The sequence below is a fragment of the Colius striatus genome, chromosome 1 (genome assembly GCF_028858725.1).
Source record: "Colius striatus isolate bColStr4 chromosome 1, bColStr4.1.hap1, whole genome shotgun sequence".
Taxonomy (NCBI): Eukaryota; Metazoa; Chordata; class Aves; order Coliiformes; family Coliidae; genus Colius; species Colius striatus.
This window is the reverse complement of record NC_084759.1, coordinates 202,863,385-202,880,888: the sequence shown is the minus strand read 5'-3', so window position 1 is coordinate 202,880,888 and position 17,504 is coordinate 202,863,385. Positions and strand designations below refer to the sequence as shown.

Here is a 17,504-nt window from a genome sequence, read left to right as displayed (position 1 = left end):
CTCACCTCCAGCAGTGAGGAGTGGTGCAACTGAGGGTAACCAAGGCACCTGCCATTTTAGCAACAGCAGCGCCAAGGTGGCCCTCAGTCAGGGAGAAGGCTGAGGAGATATTTCCTCTCCCTGGCTGGGCTCTGAGGCCAGGCCTAGGATAGCAGCTGAGGGGCCTGTGCCCTGGAAGAACATGCTGGGCTGCCAGGGTGTCTCCTCGTGGCATCAGACAAGTCTGAGCATCTCCTGCCACAGGCTGTATGAACAAGCATGCTCCTACCTACCCCCTTGGACATGCTTCGAGGCTGGGGCTTTACCCACAAGGGGTAAAACCCTCTAGTTTAAAACCTCTCTCTGAAGGGACAGCTTCTCCTTCTCCTCGGTCTGGAGAGCACCAGTTTGTGAAAGCTGTTCCAGGATCTGTCATCCTGGAGCAGGGTAGGGCTCACTCCACACCCTTGCCTTGGTACTCATTTGGGAGGCCAGGTGCCACCAGCAAAGATGGCCAAGACCCATACTTTCATTCATCCCTCTCTCTTGTCATCTATACTCCATTTCTCAGCTAGGCAAAGCTGGGATGAGCCTGTTCTTTTTCCCTCCCTTTCCCATAAGCAGAGCCCTCTCACCCCAAGCAGCCCCAGGGCTAAGCAGGCTGAGTCCTCACCTCAGCTCTCTCAGCTGCCAGGTACGTTCCATCAGGCATGGCTGTGCCAGCTGGCAAGGGCCAGCACATCTCATCCCCAGGCATTTGGGAACTTGCATGTGCAGTGCTCACCTAACCCCAAATCAAATGTCTTTGCCACTACATTTCTTTCTACACCGTTGATAACTTCTTAAATCTAGCAGACCCAAATTTCCTCTCTTTTTGGTTTGGAGAAACATTCAGATCTCACTGGTTATCACTCTGCCTCTTGGTCAGTATTTAGTTTGTTTCTACAGACACTGCTTCTGCCATTGCACAAGTGAGCTGAGAGCCAGAGTAAATCAAAACAGTGAGACAGGGCAAAGATACTGCAATAACACCAATCCTAAGCACATCTGGCAAAAGGAGGATATTCAGAACAAAACAGGACTCCAAAACAGGTACAGGATAGCCAATAAGCATGAGAGAATGAGCTGGGGAAAGCACTATTCTTCACAAAGTAATTAGGAGCAGTCTTACTTATGCTCTCCAGGGCAAGGGCACATAAGGACACAGCACGTAGCTAAATAAGACCAAGATGTGTTTTAATGTTAAGTTTGATGAGTGAGCACTAAGCCTGGGGTCTTGATTGCTCACATTATACCTGCTTCCTCTCACTTTGCAACAAGGTCTCCTAGTTTTAGGAGAGAACGTGGCAGGCACTGTTCCGGGACTGCTGTTGGAGGCTGAGATAAGCAATTACTCAGGTGTGTTCACATTAGACAAGTTTGGTGCTGACTTTTGCCAACTTAGCAAGATGAGCAGCTGTTCTTTGGGTGGGAGCTCAGTAAATTAAATTGCCTGGTATGCCTGCAGCCATCATGAGCAGAAACATTGGAGAGAGGCATGAGCTACACAGCTGAGCTTCCATACACATTTCACCTGGAATGGATCGTGTTATGTCAAGAAATCTCTCTGTGTTGACATATAAACATATGTACCTTGGTGAAGCCCTGCCTTCGCACATCTGCATCCCCTTATTTTTCCATGTAAGACTCGTAAATAGGATTAATATTACTCATTTTCAATGTACCAGTTAAATAAACCCTCTAGGGAGTGTTGAAGCTAAAGAAAATACTGGCATCTTCTAGCTCAAGAGCATGAGCTTTCCAGACTCCAGAAGGAAGCTGAGGGAACAAGATCAGAGTAGCATTTGGACATAACATCAGTACCATGGCTGCATGGATTCATAAAATAAAGTTTCCCAGTTCTCTGTTGTTCCAGGTAGAATGAGACACCAGACACCCACCTCATGCAGAGGCATCAAGAGCAAAATCCACCAAAAGCAGCAACAACCTGTAGAATTTAGTGGAGTTCAAAGCCATCGGTTTGATCAAGCAACTGGCAAAAGTCCCAAAGGTTTACACAGGCATAGACATAGATAAATGTCTGGAGGTAAAATGAGTTATGGTATAAATTCGGGGAACTGCATTACATAATTCAGCTTTTAATGTAATCAATATCCTCTAAGGTATCTGCATAGAACCTTATGATCCCCAGTTCTGACACTATTTGGAAGATGCCTGTGTTCCTGAAAGGGCTTTTCTGGGGTCCTTCTCACTGCTGATCTCCACATTGCCATTGGCAACGTGTGCCATGGCCCAGCAGAGCATTTCAGAAATTAGCAATCTGGTATTTGGGATGACAATTTTAAATAGGCTCAAATTCTCTGCCACAGGGCCTCAGTGCTGGGGATGCCTGAGTCTTTCTGGGAGCCTTGCATGAAACAGGGTTTGAAGAGATCATCTGGTCAGACAGGTGGGATGAATATCAGGGCAGTAGGCACTCAGTGAAAGTGTGCTTGTATTGTAAGCACAATCTGCTCTTACCTGGATCACTGGAAACATTTAAGAAGATAAATTTAACATGGGAAGAGAAACCAGGCTACCTTATAAGATACAGAGATGGTGAGCATTTCTCCCCAGGGCCAAGCCAAGTTTAATTACTCTGAGGGACAGACTCTGCCCACCAGTAACTCCAAGTCCTTCAGGGAGCACAGTGTCACAGGAAAACTTCCTTCCAGAGGAATCCTAGCCATGACACCTCACAAAACAGTTCAATGGACATATACCACCAAACATCTTACTGTCCTGTCCTTCCCATGAAACTCTGGGGAAGTTCACCTGCTCGGATAGAAAATGTTAAGGCTCTGCACTTTTTACCTCCTGGATATTTTCTGTACCTCATCCCTGAGAAATTGAACTTTTGGGGCTTTTTGGAACAGTATATTTGAGCAGTTCGTGCCATCTAGTGGTCATCCTGATTTCTCAAGCGTTATTTTTATTGAAAAGAAAAATTAAGCCACGTATGGTGGTTGTGAGAGGACTGAAATAAGAGGTTACAAACCCAATGTTTAAACTAAGTTCTGTTCTAAAGGGAACAGAATTTCACCTCTTCAGGTTCCTGATCCAGAGTCCCAGATATCTCCAGAAGAGCTATCTGAAGGTTTGTGTTCCTGATGAGAAAGGGCTTGTCACTCTGAATTACAGGTATATGTATGAACTGATCTCAGCTTAGAAAATTCAAGCTATAGTAGATACCATCAACACAGCAACGACTGGGTGCCCCATGCCTGCTGCTCTTGCAGTCCTGGATAAGCCCTGTCATAGCTATAGCTTTGACCACACTCATGGAGGTATTCCTAAGCTAACTTTAAAATAGCTAACCTAAATGCTACTGGGACTATAGGCACAGAGCACTGAGTGAAAACCACCTAAGAGGCTGAGTAAATGCTGAGTCCAAGGTAAATTATTAGATTGCCAGTTCCTTGACTAAATGTTTTGAAGCCAATACGGATGTTTCATGTACCTCAGAAGCTATTCTCCCATTTAAAGGAGCATGACTGGGATCCTGGGATCTTAATAATGAGATTTCCCTCTGCTCAAAAATCCTACAATGATAGTAAATGCAGAGCAGCTCACTCCAGGAGGATAAAGTGGAGCTATCTCCTTTGAACACTCTGATTGGACTACCTATATTGTAAATGACATGAATTAGACCCAGCAAGCACAGAATTCACCTCGTTCTGTGAAGCAGCAGGTAGTTGAGTCAGGCACCACGTGGTCAGAAAACATCCATTTATTTCTGTGGACTAAAGAGGGAGACAAAGATGTACAGTAGGGTAATCTCATCTCTCATTATGCTGCTTTGGTCCATATCCATCTGAACATGAGCCAGCAGTGTGCCCAGGTGACCAAGAAGGCCAGTGGCATCCTGGCTTGTGTCAGAAACAGTGTGATCAGCAGGCTCAGGGCAAGGATTGTCCCCCTGTATTTGCCACTGTTGAGGTTGCACCTCAAATACTGTGTTTAGTTTTGAGTCACTCACTCCCAGAGTGACATTTAGCGGCTGGAGTGTGTCCAGAGAAGGGCTACAAAGCTGGGGAAGGGGCTGGAGTACAAGTGCTGTGTGGGGTGGCTGAAAGAACTGGGGATGTTCAGCCTGGAGAAGAGGAGGCTGAGGGGAGACAGGAGCACTCTCTACAGCTACCTGACAGGAGGTTGTGGCCAAGTGAGTGTTGGTCTCTTTTCCCAAGTAACAAGTGACAGGACAAGAGAAAACTGCCTCAAGTTGTGCCAGGGGAGGTTTAGATTGGATATTGGGAAACATTTCTTAACTGAAAGGGAAGCCCTGGCACAGGCTGCCCAGGGAAGTGTTGGAACTGCCATCCCAGAAGATATTGCAAAGCCATGGAGCTGTGGTGCTGAGGGACATGGGACAGTGATGGGCCTGGCAGTGTCAGATTACTGGTTGGGCTCAACAGTCTTATGAGTCTTTTCCAACCAAAACTATTCTGTGATTCTATGATGGCTGGGAAGGGGAAGACTGGCCAGGTTGTGCTGTTTGAGCCTGAGGGATGCAGTCCCGCTTATCAAGTGACCTCTACATTCTGAGGCTGTCTCTTTAGGAAAAGCAGGCCCTACATGTGCAGTGCTGAGAGCTGAACCAGGGCTTAGAGTGAAAGCAGTAAAAAGGTGATGTGGGAAACCACTGTGTGGATGGATCAATGCAAAAGCAAGATGCCTGTGCTATGAGATGTGTGTACTAATTTGAGCACAGACTACAGGCTTCTAAGCTTTCTAGCAAAACTGGAACTATGTCATGTCCAAACTCAAGATACAGGATTGCCCAAAGGTTATGGGAGAGGGCAAATCAGGACTACTTATTCAAGACCTCTTCCAGCAAAACATCTGTGAAACAGTATAAGGAGATATTATGTGACAGGTTCAAATTGCTCAAAAGGCCATGGTTCATGGTATCCTTTTTCTCAAAGGATGCTGTGAATGGGATATAAGAGGTTCCAAAGAAATATAAGGAAGAGTTTCTTCCCTGTTCAGGTGAGGGAGCACTGGAAGGGGCTGCCCAGATGGGCTGTGGAGTCTCCTTCTTTGGGGACATTCCAAACCCAGCTGGATGAGTTCCTGTGTGACCTACTCTAGGTGGTCCTGCTCTGGCAGGGGGATTGCACTGGATGAGCTTTCAAGATCCCTTCCAGCCCTTGAGATTCTGTGATTCTGTAATGCTTTTTTTTTTCTCCAATCCCTTCAGAGGATATGATAGGTTTTTGGAAAATAAACTGAGGACTGCTGAATAAATGGAAACCATCTCCTAATCAGATGTACCGTAACTGCAAGTAGCTGGAGACTAGGATGGTCTTTGGAAAATACCTTATGTGTTTGTACCGGTTCTTATGTTCTCTCCTAAGCATTTTTGGCAGCTCTTACATGGCAGTGAACCCAAAGGTCACTATTCTGCTTTCGTTCCTTGTGAACTTCTGAGTATAATTCCAGCTCTTGTCCTGAGCAAACATGTATTGAAAAGGTGGAGGGAGGATGTGTAACAACAGACTGGTGCTGCAGAAGTCTTTTACTGAAACACTGAAACGTAGTGTTCATCACAGAATCTCATTGATGTAATTACTACAATATAATATACTATAATCTTATGTGCTGTTTTGAGTAATTCAGCAATGTTGAGATTGCTCAGGTGTCTGGTAATTTCCTTTCTTTCTGGAAGAATGGAAGGGATATCCCAGCTCCTTTTGCCAGAAGCCCACTTCTTCCCTTTTTTCCCCCTTTAGCTTTGTTGGCTTACCTTATCTCATCTATTGAGGTACCCAAAGGGGCAGGGTTTAAAACCAAAATGGTTTAGAAGTACCCAGGAGCAGTACAACACGCATCTGAAAATGCTATCCAATGTTTTCACGTGACTAGCCTTGAAAAACTAAAGCCATCTCACCACCAGCTATGATTCTTTCCCAGCCAGAGTGGAAAAAAGATTACTTGAGTGGGTCAGGATCCAAGCCAAAGGTCTCTGCCAACCCCTGTGAGATGGCTGCGTGGGAGTTCCCTTGGAGAAGCACAATGTTGCTGTCTCCATTGCGCTGAGAACTGCTCTTTACTTCATTTGCTATAAACAAACAAGCTAGGAGTGAGTTCTTGCTTTGCCCTTTTGAAGTTGTGGCTACTCCGAGGTCTGCACCTAGCAGGAGATTAGTCAAGCATCACGGGAAGCTACAACAGCAAGAAGTGAGCCTATCCAAGCTTGAGCTGTTATCGAGCGCAGAGGCAAGTGAAGACACTATTTGGATAACCCTTGCTCAGGCACCACAGCTCAGACTTGCGTTGCAAGGCAAATATTTACCTATGGCCTAAACAAAGTCAGCGTTTCAAAACTTTGTTCAAAATACTGCATAACCCTGAGCTGTTTCCTTGAACTTGTCTCAGAGAAGGAAAGATCTTGTGTCTAGTACCTATGCAAGCTGTTCTCAGGAGACAAGAAGGAAGAAAATGAAGCATCTGGTCTGCTTCCTGGCTTTGTTCCTCGTTTCTGGAGTAGGAAGCTTTGATCTTGTTATCGACGAAATCCCAGATGTGAGTATTTCAAGGCAGGGCCTAGGTCTCCAGTCCTTGCTGAAGTCAATGTTGAAGCTGCAGCAGGCTTCAGTGGGAGCAAAACTGGGTCATTGCTTCTACTTCATGAATGCTCATCTACTTTTAGCTCTAAATGGGATTGTTACTGTTTTGATGGTTGGTTTTCACCTGTCATTTGTAGTGTTGCTGTTTAAAATATTATTCAGGTTGTGATAGTTTGGGTGTAACTCCAAGTTTCTTTTCAAGCAAGGTTCCTATTTTTACCTTAACTATGCCTTTTCTGATGGTTTTAACCTTTAATCATTCAAGTGAGCTTCTGTGCTCAGATGTCCAGTGGATTTTATACCCTATTTCCCTGGAGTAAGCAGAAACAGAACACCTAGATAACTTTGTGGACAGGGTCTTCTTTATAGACCACTATGAACTTCAGCAAAGCTTCATATGGACTCAAGTTTTTGTTAACGGGAATTCAAATATGGAGTGAAGATCCTATTGACTGTACATTCCTCAGCAGAGGGTTGAGATCATCTATTAGAATCACACAGAATCACAGTATGGTAGGGGATGGAAGGGACCTTTCGAGATCATCTAGTCCAACCTCCCTGCTAAAGCAGGTCCACCTAGATCAGAAAACAATTATAGTTATAACTTGGACTCTGAAGCCAAGTCCAAATTTAAACCACAGCACTTGTGGGAACTTAGATTTGGGTGTCTACACCCATTTCCACATTGGCATGTTACAATATTTCTGTGAAGTCAGCAGGAATGGTGTGCAGTTTTTTTCTTTTGCAAAATTAACAAATGTAATTATTGAGCAAGGATCACCTATTTTTCTCTCTTTTTTTCCTCACAGCAGTTTTCATGACACAGTGAGCTCTTTATACTGAATTTGTAATTCCCAAAAAAAATATTCCAGACCTGTCATCCTTTCTAACCATAGATGCCATATCAGTTTGACATCAATGTGCTTAAACAATTAAGTTAATTTTGTGCAAAACTCTGTGTGTATACAATCAAATAAGTTTGGGAGCAACTCATGTACCTAAACTTCTTCATTGTCAAGAATTAAACTTCTAGCAAAATTTAAGAGTACTGCTGTGGTGTAAGAATGATGCTTCTGATTGAATCAGTGCAGCTTTGCACTGGAAAAAAGCCTAATGTTACTTTGTTGTCAATGGCATAAGTTTAATTCAGGTGTATTAGTATAAAATCAGAGACAATTTCTACTGATTTGAGCAGAAATTCCCTGAACTTGCTGGTTTAACTGAGATTAGTATCTTAAACACTGTTGTTACTGTGGTTAGACCTATCCTGGTGTTAATCTGCCTCTTGCTCTTTATGGTCATCTCAGTGTGTTAAATATTACTCCTTGTTTCTGAAGAAAAGGTTGTAAAATGATGGTAAAGGTCATGATGAAATAAGAGTATATAGAACCAGTTGACCACAGAGGGAAACAGAGTGTGTGAAGATGTAGTCTTTTGTTCTGAGATGGTTTGTGACCCTGCTCCACATTTGCACCAAGGTTGGGTAAATTCCCTTTGGGACTATTAGAGTGTTAATCAGTAATAAATCAAGTGATAAATCAACAATAAGGCAGCAGCAACATCTTTTTCTTTCTTCTCCTCTAGGAAGTGGAAAACTTCATTGACCTAGAATTAGATGGATTTCCTTCAAGCTCCAAGACAAGAAATGGCAGGTACCAGGTACAGTACCAGAAGTTCTTCAAAAAAAAGGGGGAGCAAGAATGCCTGGGAACTCTCTTCAGGTGGCTTGTTCCATGTCAAGTGTCATGAGTATGCAATCAGATGGGACCAGCAGGTCCTTACATGTGATGTGACCTTCATATCTCTTGTCAGGAGGATTTAGAACAAGGAGACTCTGTTCTATATCTGTACTCCTAGTGATCATGATACAGATGTTAAACAATGGAGATATTTGTCTGTCTAACTTCATATGTGGGAAAAATCCCATTGGTACTGGTGGAGCTTTTCCATGAGAAGGTGGGAAAGGACTTCAGACATTGCCAATGCAGGCTGAAAGTTTTCAGTCCTGCAGCTAGTCCATTCATTCATCTTTAACTGAGGTCAAAAGAGTGCATCAGGGTGCCACATGGGTAATGAAGTGGTGGAGTCTGAGACTAGGGAAGAAAACTTATTTCCAGCATGTTGGTGGGTTGAAGATTATTATAAACTGTCAGCTTCTGAAACAGAAACATTTAAAACAGCATTGAAGGAGTTTTCTTGTGTTTTACACAATGGTAATTAACAACAATAATCATTAAATCAGTTGCTTGAAGCTGTTAACTATTATTAGACTGCATGAGAGAAATCAGAATGGACCTTGTCCTCCACCAAGCTCTGATGATGCCTTTCTTGAGCTTGTTCAGTATAGCAAAAGCAAAAGATCCTTTTGAATAAAGTTGGATTTCTCAGCATCTTTCAGGCAAACATGATTCTTCTGTATCCTAAGGCTTTTTGAAAGGAGCTTTGCATAGAGTGTAAATGTAACTTATTGGCACCTAAAGCCTCCATTACACTAAGAAGAACTTGGCATGAACAGGAAACAAGCCAGCTCACATCTGCCAGACCAGTATTTTAATAATTTTATCACGATCTAAGCAGAAATCCTCTCTAGCTGCCCTTCTTCAGGACATCATTTCTTTCCAACACATCTGTATTAGTGCCAAATGTATTATGTTGCCTGTTCCCCAACTTTGCAGATACCCAGTGATACAGACATATGCATGCAGTAATTTGCAGTTCTACTAATGGTTCATTACACCAGTTATTCCTTAAATACCCATAGATTATTTTCATCCTTTACCTAGTAAATGAGCCTTTGCAAATCAGTAGAAGTGAGCTATAGGATGAACTACCCTTAGGTTAGCTGAGTCCCAAGAAAGTATTAATTAATGAGATGAAAACTACATGAAACATCATGAGGCAGAGGAAAGCTGTCTTCCAAATTACTGTTTTAGCACTATGTTTTTCTACAGTGAGATCACTAGTCTGTTGGCAACAAGACAACCGAACTCCTCTACAGACCCTACTGGTTATGTCTAAATCAATTGTTTTCTAAGTCCAGATCAGGTATTCTGGTGAAAAGATACTTGTTCTTCAGCAATTCCCAAAATATTGTGTCTTAGGTATATGAATGGTCCTCGTGACCACAGAAGCAGAGGTTCTCATGGGCTGGAATGCAGGAAACCTTGGGAACCTTTATAGGATGGTGCACTGCCATTAACTCTGTTTTAGAGATAGATGATAGAGCTTGTGTCTAGACTATGGGGTGGGTACTACATTCTGTAGCCCATCCCTCAGTCTTGGTCCTACCTCTGACTATCCAGAGTCAGTTGAGATCATATCTGTTTCCTTACTGCTCTGCCTGCCTGCTTTCCTCTCCATGAGAACCAGCATAGGAAGGAGAGAGAGGGTAGAATCAGTTGGCTGGAGACCTCCCCAGCTCCCAGTGTATAAATGCAACCAGAGACACCAGCATTCATCTGTGAAGACAAACTCTGCCAAGCCTTAGGTTTGAAATTGCACTTTTCGCACCTCACAGTAAGGGTTGTGATCCACCAAAAGAAATCTGAAAAGTCTGTAATGAAAGTGCAGTGTGTTAGAAACAGGTTAGGAAATGGCCCACATGAAAACAAGTGAGTCTACAGGGAAACAGCACCTCAAAGAATTGGGAGGATATGCCAGGTAGAACTCATCTTTCTAACTTCTCATGATGGGCATTTGCTTTTCAGCCTTTTTCATGCCCCAAGAGAAAAATAATTTCCTTCAAATGCAGTATAACATCTCTGAATGTGCTCTCCTTGCTTTATTAACACACAGCTCAGAAGTAGCCTGTGGTCTACCACTTGAAAGTAATGCTAAGCTAGGCATCCCATAGATGATATAAAAACTGCAATGCCTCATAATGTGTTAGTTGTTGTAATGTATTACTCCCTCAGACACCACGGCTTCCTCCTCTGTGGACAGGACAAGAGGAGTCAAGGCTGATAGCCCTGGATAAAACTTAGCTTGATCTACCCAGTGTTTTCTTAGTGGTAGACTGCAGAGTAGCTGCAACATTCATGCACAGTAATTTGAATAAAGATAATTTTGAAGGGCTAAATACCCATAGCTTGCGGAGATGTCAGAAGACAGGTCTCAGTGCCTGATGATAGGGCCCAGCATCTGTCAAGATCACAACCTTAAAGCAATTCCTAAGGCACTTCTTGTCTTCACCCTAATCAACAACTTGCCACACATTAGATATTGCACAAGATTCTGTTTCTACATCAGCAGATCTAAATGTGGTTTGAAGGCAAGAATCAGACATGAATCCTCATGCCAGGAATAGCATGAGCCTCATGTGCCACAGAAACCTCTACAAAACCCATGTTCTCAGTAACCACACCAGCACTCAAACCTGAAGTGCAGTTATCTTCAGCCCTATCCTTCTGACCTGTTGGAGTGGTCGCTCTCTGCAGCCTTTGAGATCTTTAGGGGGTTGGTTGGCCCACTCCACGTCTGATCCCTTACAACAGCAGTGAGAGTCACTACAGGTGCAAGTGATAAGCTCACATCTCCATCAGGGCCTCTCCCTTCTCCTCCACCTTCACAAAAGCAAACAGAAAACAAACATGGACATCTTGAAAGCTTTAAGAACCATTCATCAAATGAGTCAGGAACTCTAAGCTCATCTGAGAACCAGAAAAGTACAATGATAAAACAAATCCTCTCTGTGCTAAGGTCTCAGTCTTTACCTTTTCAAAATTACATTTGTTTCAGTTGATATTGGTTTAGTCTTAATTTGTATTGATCCTGGTCATGTTTCCTATTCCAAGGATAAGTATAGTGACCACAGCCACTCTTCACAGTCTGGTTCTTTATCAGATATGAAGTGTCCAGTTCACTGCACAGTGATGTTTCTGGGGTGTCAGGATGGAATGATCCTTGCTCAATCCATTAGGCTTTGGACAGGGTCTCTAGAGAGCCAGATCCTGAAATCCCAGTCTGAATGTTTCAAGTGGAGCCTGTATACCCAGTGATTAAAACCCCAAATTTATTTTCAGGCAGGTGGAAACCCTACAGTCTCTCTCTTTAAAGGATCCTTAAAATCATGTCATGAAAATGATCTTGCTATGACATTAATCACTTTTAATAAAGCCAAAAATTTTCCTAGTAACAGCATGTTAATTAGCTTCAAGTGAAGTTACCAACTATACACCAAGTCTTACATGCACTATGTGACCAATGCAGTTTTTGTGAGCATCTGCCGTGTCTTTGGGTCCTCTTGAACTCAAGTGCTACCAAAACCTGGGATGGGGTCAGTACATTTTGGTATGCTTTTATATAATTTAGCCATCAGTGTCTGAACTAGTATTCCTGAGTTCCTGCTCATCATCTGTGAAGCTGAATGTCTCAGTTCAGTTGCCTACATGTGCAGATCTAGAAGTGTTCAAGGCATCTTATTGGATGTCAGACATCATGCAAAGCTTACAGGAGACTCACACCTCCTGGAGGTGCAGCTGAAGGTCAGGGTGTTATCCTTGGGCACTGCCAGCAGCACTGAGTACCCACTCCTCCAATCAGTAAATCAGCATGGTTTAGAGCAAGACTGATTCAATCAAACCAGGTTGTCTGTTTTCAGGTGAAAGGGATCATGCCATTGACCTTGAAGAGCTGAAGGGGTAATGGGATGAAGCTGGAACTCAAAAAGTTCCACTAAAACCTAAGAAAAAACTATTTCACAGTGAGGGTGAGGGAGCCCTGGTCCAGGCTGCCCAGAGGGGTTGTGGAGTCTCCTTCCTTGGAGGTCTTCAAGACCCACCTGGACATGTTCCTATACAACCTGATCTAGGTGAACCTGCTTCCACAGGGGGGTTGGTCTAGATGACCTCTAAAGGTCCCTTCTATGATTCTATGATATGGGCCTGGCAGTGTTAGATTAAGTGGACTTGGAGATCTTAAAGGTCTTTTCCAATTGTAATGATTCTTTGACTCTGTGGTAACACCAAAGTAGAGATCTGCAGTAAACATTTGCATCGGGGGGTTGGACTAGATGATCTCTAAAGGTCCCCTCCAACCCTTACAATTCTATGATTCTACGATCCCTCCCTAGAACTAGGTGAGCCAAATCCCATCCCAGGGTTACTTATGTGTGGTTAAATTTTAGGGAATTGAATAGAATCATTCAAATGGCCACAAGATGTCATCACCTCTTCGTAGAGATCTCCAGATGGATTATTCATAGGACAGAGGGAAAAGACACCGCTCAGGAGCCATTTCAGCTCTTCCAAGCAATACACTTGTAACTAACTCAACATGTATACTAATATATAAATGTAATATCGATTACACAATAGGTTTTTTCCTACATGCATATTGCATATAATGTGATAATATAGATAAGTACTTTGTAATGTAAAAGAGGGGGGGAAAGAGCTTTAAAGATCTGGGGTTTTGAGGTTTTTTTCACTTACAGATAATTTTTCAGTTAAAAGTTAGAACTTCCAAGTGTGTCCCTTTGCCAGAATGTTTTGCTTTCAGGAAGAATGTTTTTATTGTAGAACAGAATGTTCTCTGTAAAAAAAATATAAAAAACAGAGAAAGAGAGCTATCCTTCTGTGGTTTTTGTAGCTTCCAAATCACAGCTGGGAGATCATATGCTCCAATATCCCACATATAAATACATAAAAGAAAACAAAAAGAATATGCACACTGAGTCTGAGAACTCATTGTCTTGGAAAAGAGCTTTTAGATGTTACCACTGCCTTGAAAGTCACAACCTGTGTTCTTAGGTTTGCTGAAGTACCTTCTCCATCTTTTCATTTTCCAGCGAAGCACATCAGACTGGGGGTATGTTGGAGATCTGGTGAGTTTTTTCTTCCTCTGTGGAAAATAACACTGAACAAAGTGATTTTCTAGTTAACCATTTTTTGGAAATCAATCCTTCTGTTTGTTCAGTTCCTTGTTTTTACTGTTGGTTGGGTATTAACCTATTTTCTTTAAACAGAGAGCTGTTTGCACAATCTTGTTCATACAAGTGCTCTAGGAGAGAGAAGAGTATGATAAATATGAAGAAATAAGCATCAAAAGTGATTAGACAAAGGCAATAACTTAATATACCAGTTTAATACTGTTCTTTCACTGCCATGGTTTAACTATTTACAGGAATGGGGGGTAACCACCTAATCCTGTTGGGAGGTCGGACTAGGTGATCTCTAAAGGTCCCTTCCAACCCACATCATTCTATGATTCTGTGAACCAGTGCTTCAGGTCTCCATTATTTAGGACTTTTATTGAAAATGTAATCTCTCTCCTCCTCAGTGTATGATGCTGAGGGTTGCTGTGTACCTTTCTATGCTGGACTGCACCAACAGAGTCATTCCAAGGACTGGTTGCACGGTCAAAAGCAAGGAAAACATTCCAGCTTAATAAATTCCCTTTTTCAGATGAAATGTTATAACGAGCTATATTCACATGAGTATCCTGCTACGATTGCCAGGTAAAACATGGCTATGTCCTGAACTTGTGTGTATGTCCCATCTAGCTGCCCTATCGTAAGGAACAACAGTTGAAAAAATAAGGCACTGAGGCTATTAAAGGGGTTGATATTGCCCTCTGGGGTGTATTTATTATCTGTGACCTACATTCATCAAGTAATTTTGTCAATTACAGGTGGAGGATGATGACAAGATAGGTCTTTACAGCTACAAAGTTCAATCCACTATAACATCACGATTGGCCAACACAATGATCCAAGCCAAAATGGTGAATAATGCAAAACGGCCTCAGCACATAGTGTTTGATGTACAAGTTCCCAAAGGAGCTTTTATTGACAACTTTACTATGTAAGTAGCAGGCAGGTATCAGCCTTGTGATCTGACAGAGTTCATTGTGGTGCCAGAATGTGGTGGGAGGGAAGTATTTGTTAAAGCAAAACACCTCTTATTATTTTTCAGGTTCAGTGTAATTTTACCAGTCATTCTCAAAGAAAAAAAGGCTCATGTTATCATGCTGCCTGTCATTCCATCTCTTCCTCTCCAGTAATTATTGGGCCATTGGCCAACATCAACAAAATCTGAGAAAAGGACAGAAGTCTCAAATAGAATAAGTTCTAACCTGTCATGTGCAAGTTGGCACCAGGTCAAAGGAGAGAGAGAGACCCAAATTAGAGTCCTCACTCACACATAGAGAAACTAGCCTGGCTCTGTATCCATTCAGAGAGGCAGCCAGCTTGCTGGTCAGGAGCAGCCATGACATCAGTAGCTGCCTGCCCTGCCCAAAGAATGAGGAAAGTGTAAAGAAGTTGGGGAAAAAGATACAGATCTAGTGGAAATGAGACTGCATTAGGTTGAGGTTAACAAGAGCTTTATTATTTAATTTCCCACCAGCTTAGATTTCACTGATGTTTTCCTGAAGTGAAGAAACAGTCGTCAATTGTAAAGTTGTTTCTTTTGCAAACTGCCTGTGCTTTTCTCTCCTAGGGATATCAATGGCATAACATTTACCAGCCACATTCGGGAAAAATCAGAAGCCAGAAGAATGTACTCTCAAGCAAAAGCCAAAGGCAAAGCTGCTGGAATAGTAAGGTATAAAGATTTTTGAAGATGAATATTGTACTGAAGTTATTCATAGGAGAACTGAGGTGATCCATCCCAGGAAGAGACAGATGAGGAAAGAACCTTGGAGAGGAAAATGGATTGCTTACTTAGAGCAACTCTGATAATTGTCAGGGACTTAACTTGTGTTTCTCCTTTCCACTTGATAAAACATACTGTGCTATGACAGCTGCAGTTCCCTGATACAGGCCACAGTTAGACTCACCAAACACATAGCTCCAAACCAAAATGCACAGAAGCTGTCTTTCTCCTTGTGCTTTTGCAAAATAACCCCACAGCTGACTTTTCAGGAGCAATGCCTTGGATATGGAAAACTTCAAAACTGAAGTGAATGTGCCCCCAGGGATGAGGATCCAGTTTGAGCTTCACTACCATGAAATGATTCGGAGGAAGCTGAGCTCCTATGAGCACCGCATCTCTGTGAAGCCAGGACGCTTGGCAAAGCACATGGAGGTAAAGTAGAGCTGATGTGTGTAGGCAGCATCTCATAGGTGAATCCTCACTGAGGCAGCAGCCAAGGTTCCTACAGAGCCCCACAGTAGGACACTTCATCTACAGCTCCTTCCCTTCATATAAGCCTGATACAAATAGCTTCAAGGTCGCTGTGTACACCAGCATGAAACACTTCAAACCAGGAGCCACATAGCTACATGGGCGAGGAGCAAATGTGTTCTGCCTCCTCTTGTACTAACACAGTTGGGCATCTCCTGAATCGTGACTGACTTGCATCAGAACTTCTTGGGCAAACAAGCTTTGGTCTATATATATACTCTTGTGTAAACTTGCCTTGAATGAAGAAAAACAAATGATATTTGCTGTTTATCCAGAACAGAGCTTTTCACAATAATCCCAACTCCATGAAATAGTGTCCTATGAGAACAGATGTTCTCTGAATGACAGTCCATCCACAACTATCTACCAGAAGATGATTTGTCTTATTCTTACCCTTTTACACTCATCCAAAGGTGTCTTCTGTCATCCATCAACTCAGGACTAGCTGGATGTTTCCATCTTGCCATTCCTATGTTCCTGTTTCATAAATGTCTCATTTAACTTTCCATGGCTTCAGCACAAGCTGTACATGAAAATTTGCTGCTCAGGTTTCCTTGGTGCAGGCTGTGATCTGCTTCAAGCTGTCCAAAGGTCTGAGTTAGTCCTACCGAGAAGGATGCCATGTCCTGCCTCCTCATAGTCTTACTAACTATACAGAAACACAATCAGAAAAAGGCCTTATCTGAGGCTGACAGGATAAAGCCTTTATTTTCCAAATCTCCAGCCAAACAAAAGCAAAAACACTCTCTGTCCTCTCAGTAGCATGAGTAGAGAGGGACAGAACTCAGTGTTCTTCCTGGCCTCATAGCCCACCACTTGCCCCAGGGAGTGAGAGAAAGGAAGAATGTGTATTTCCACCAAATTCTTTCCATTCCTTGTACACTTTCTTTTTTGCCTTTCCATCATGGTCTATTTTCATCATTGCATGGATCCCCACCACTCATGAGGCTAGACCTATTGGAACATTCTCAAGGGCAACTCACCCCCCAGCTGGAGTTGCCTGTGGAGGGTTCATAAGATCCTGGTGCAACACTATCACTGCTCCACACTGAATGTCCTCCTTTCCTGCCTTTAGGTGGATGTCCGCATAATTGAGCCACAGGGACTTCGCTACGTGCATGCTCCTAATTCTCTCGGAGATCATTTTGATGGACTCACCACCATCTCCAAGGGAGAGAAAAAGGTAACAGTCACAGACTGGAAATAGCATGAAAACTTCAGGTTTCACACTTGTTCCTATGAAGTCATGGATTTTTTTAATACACCTGCTGGTAGCACACAAGAATATGGCAAAAAAAAATAGACTGTCTTCATTATCAATACCTAAATGTATGTACAAGATGCTCAAATACTACAGTGACAGCAGTACAGAGATAGTGTGTAGCCTGTCCATCTTTCTGCAAAGCTTTCAGTTTGTAATTCTGAAAGAGAATGCACTGAGGTTGCTGGATGTGAAAAAGGTAGTTGATGAATACTGAGTGGAATAAGCACTCTGGAATAACTCCACAACCTGTTTCCAACTGAGAGTCCTTTCAGGACTGCTCTTTTCCTTCAAATTCTTGCCCTACAGCATAGCTCTTGGGTGTAAGTAAACCCTACAACATTACAGTAGACTTTCTCTAGACACTTGAAGCAGTGACTTTGTGAGGGTCCAACTCTTCTCACTCCTACATAAACACCTAACACAGGATATGTGAATTAGGCCAAAAAAAAATCTATCTATACTAGAATAATAATATATCAGGCAGTGTTATGTCTTGATATCCAGACTCAAAGTCTTAATCACTTCTAT

At 42.7% G+C, this 17,504-nt stretch overlaps 1 protein-coding gene across 1 annotated transcript in view; it reads left to right on the top strand.

Annotated features, from left to right (window-relative positions):
- The first annotated feature begins 6,459 nt into the window (after positions 1–6,459).
- ITIH2 (inter-alpha-trypsin inhibitor heavy chain 2) overlaps positions 6,460–17,504 on the top strand; it is a 31,027-nt gene continuing 19,982 nt past the window's right edge. The window contains exons 1-7 of the mRNA XM_061989436.1: positions 6,460–6,543; positions 8,172–8,246; positions 13,375–13,410; positions 14,217–14,389; positions 15,026–15,130; positions 15,451–15,613; positions 16,788–16,895. Coding sequence (XP_061845420.1) covers positions 6,460–6,543; positions 8,172–8,246; positions 13,375–13,410; positions 14,217–14,389; positions 15,026–15,130; positions 15,451–15,613; positions 16,788–16,895 — 744 coding nt within the window. The remainder of the gene's footprint in view (positions 6,544–8,171; positions 8,247–13,374; positions 13,411–14,216; positions 14,390–15,025; positions 15,131–15,450; positions 15,614–16,787; positions 16,896–17,504) is intronic.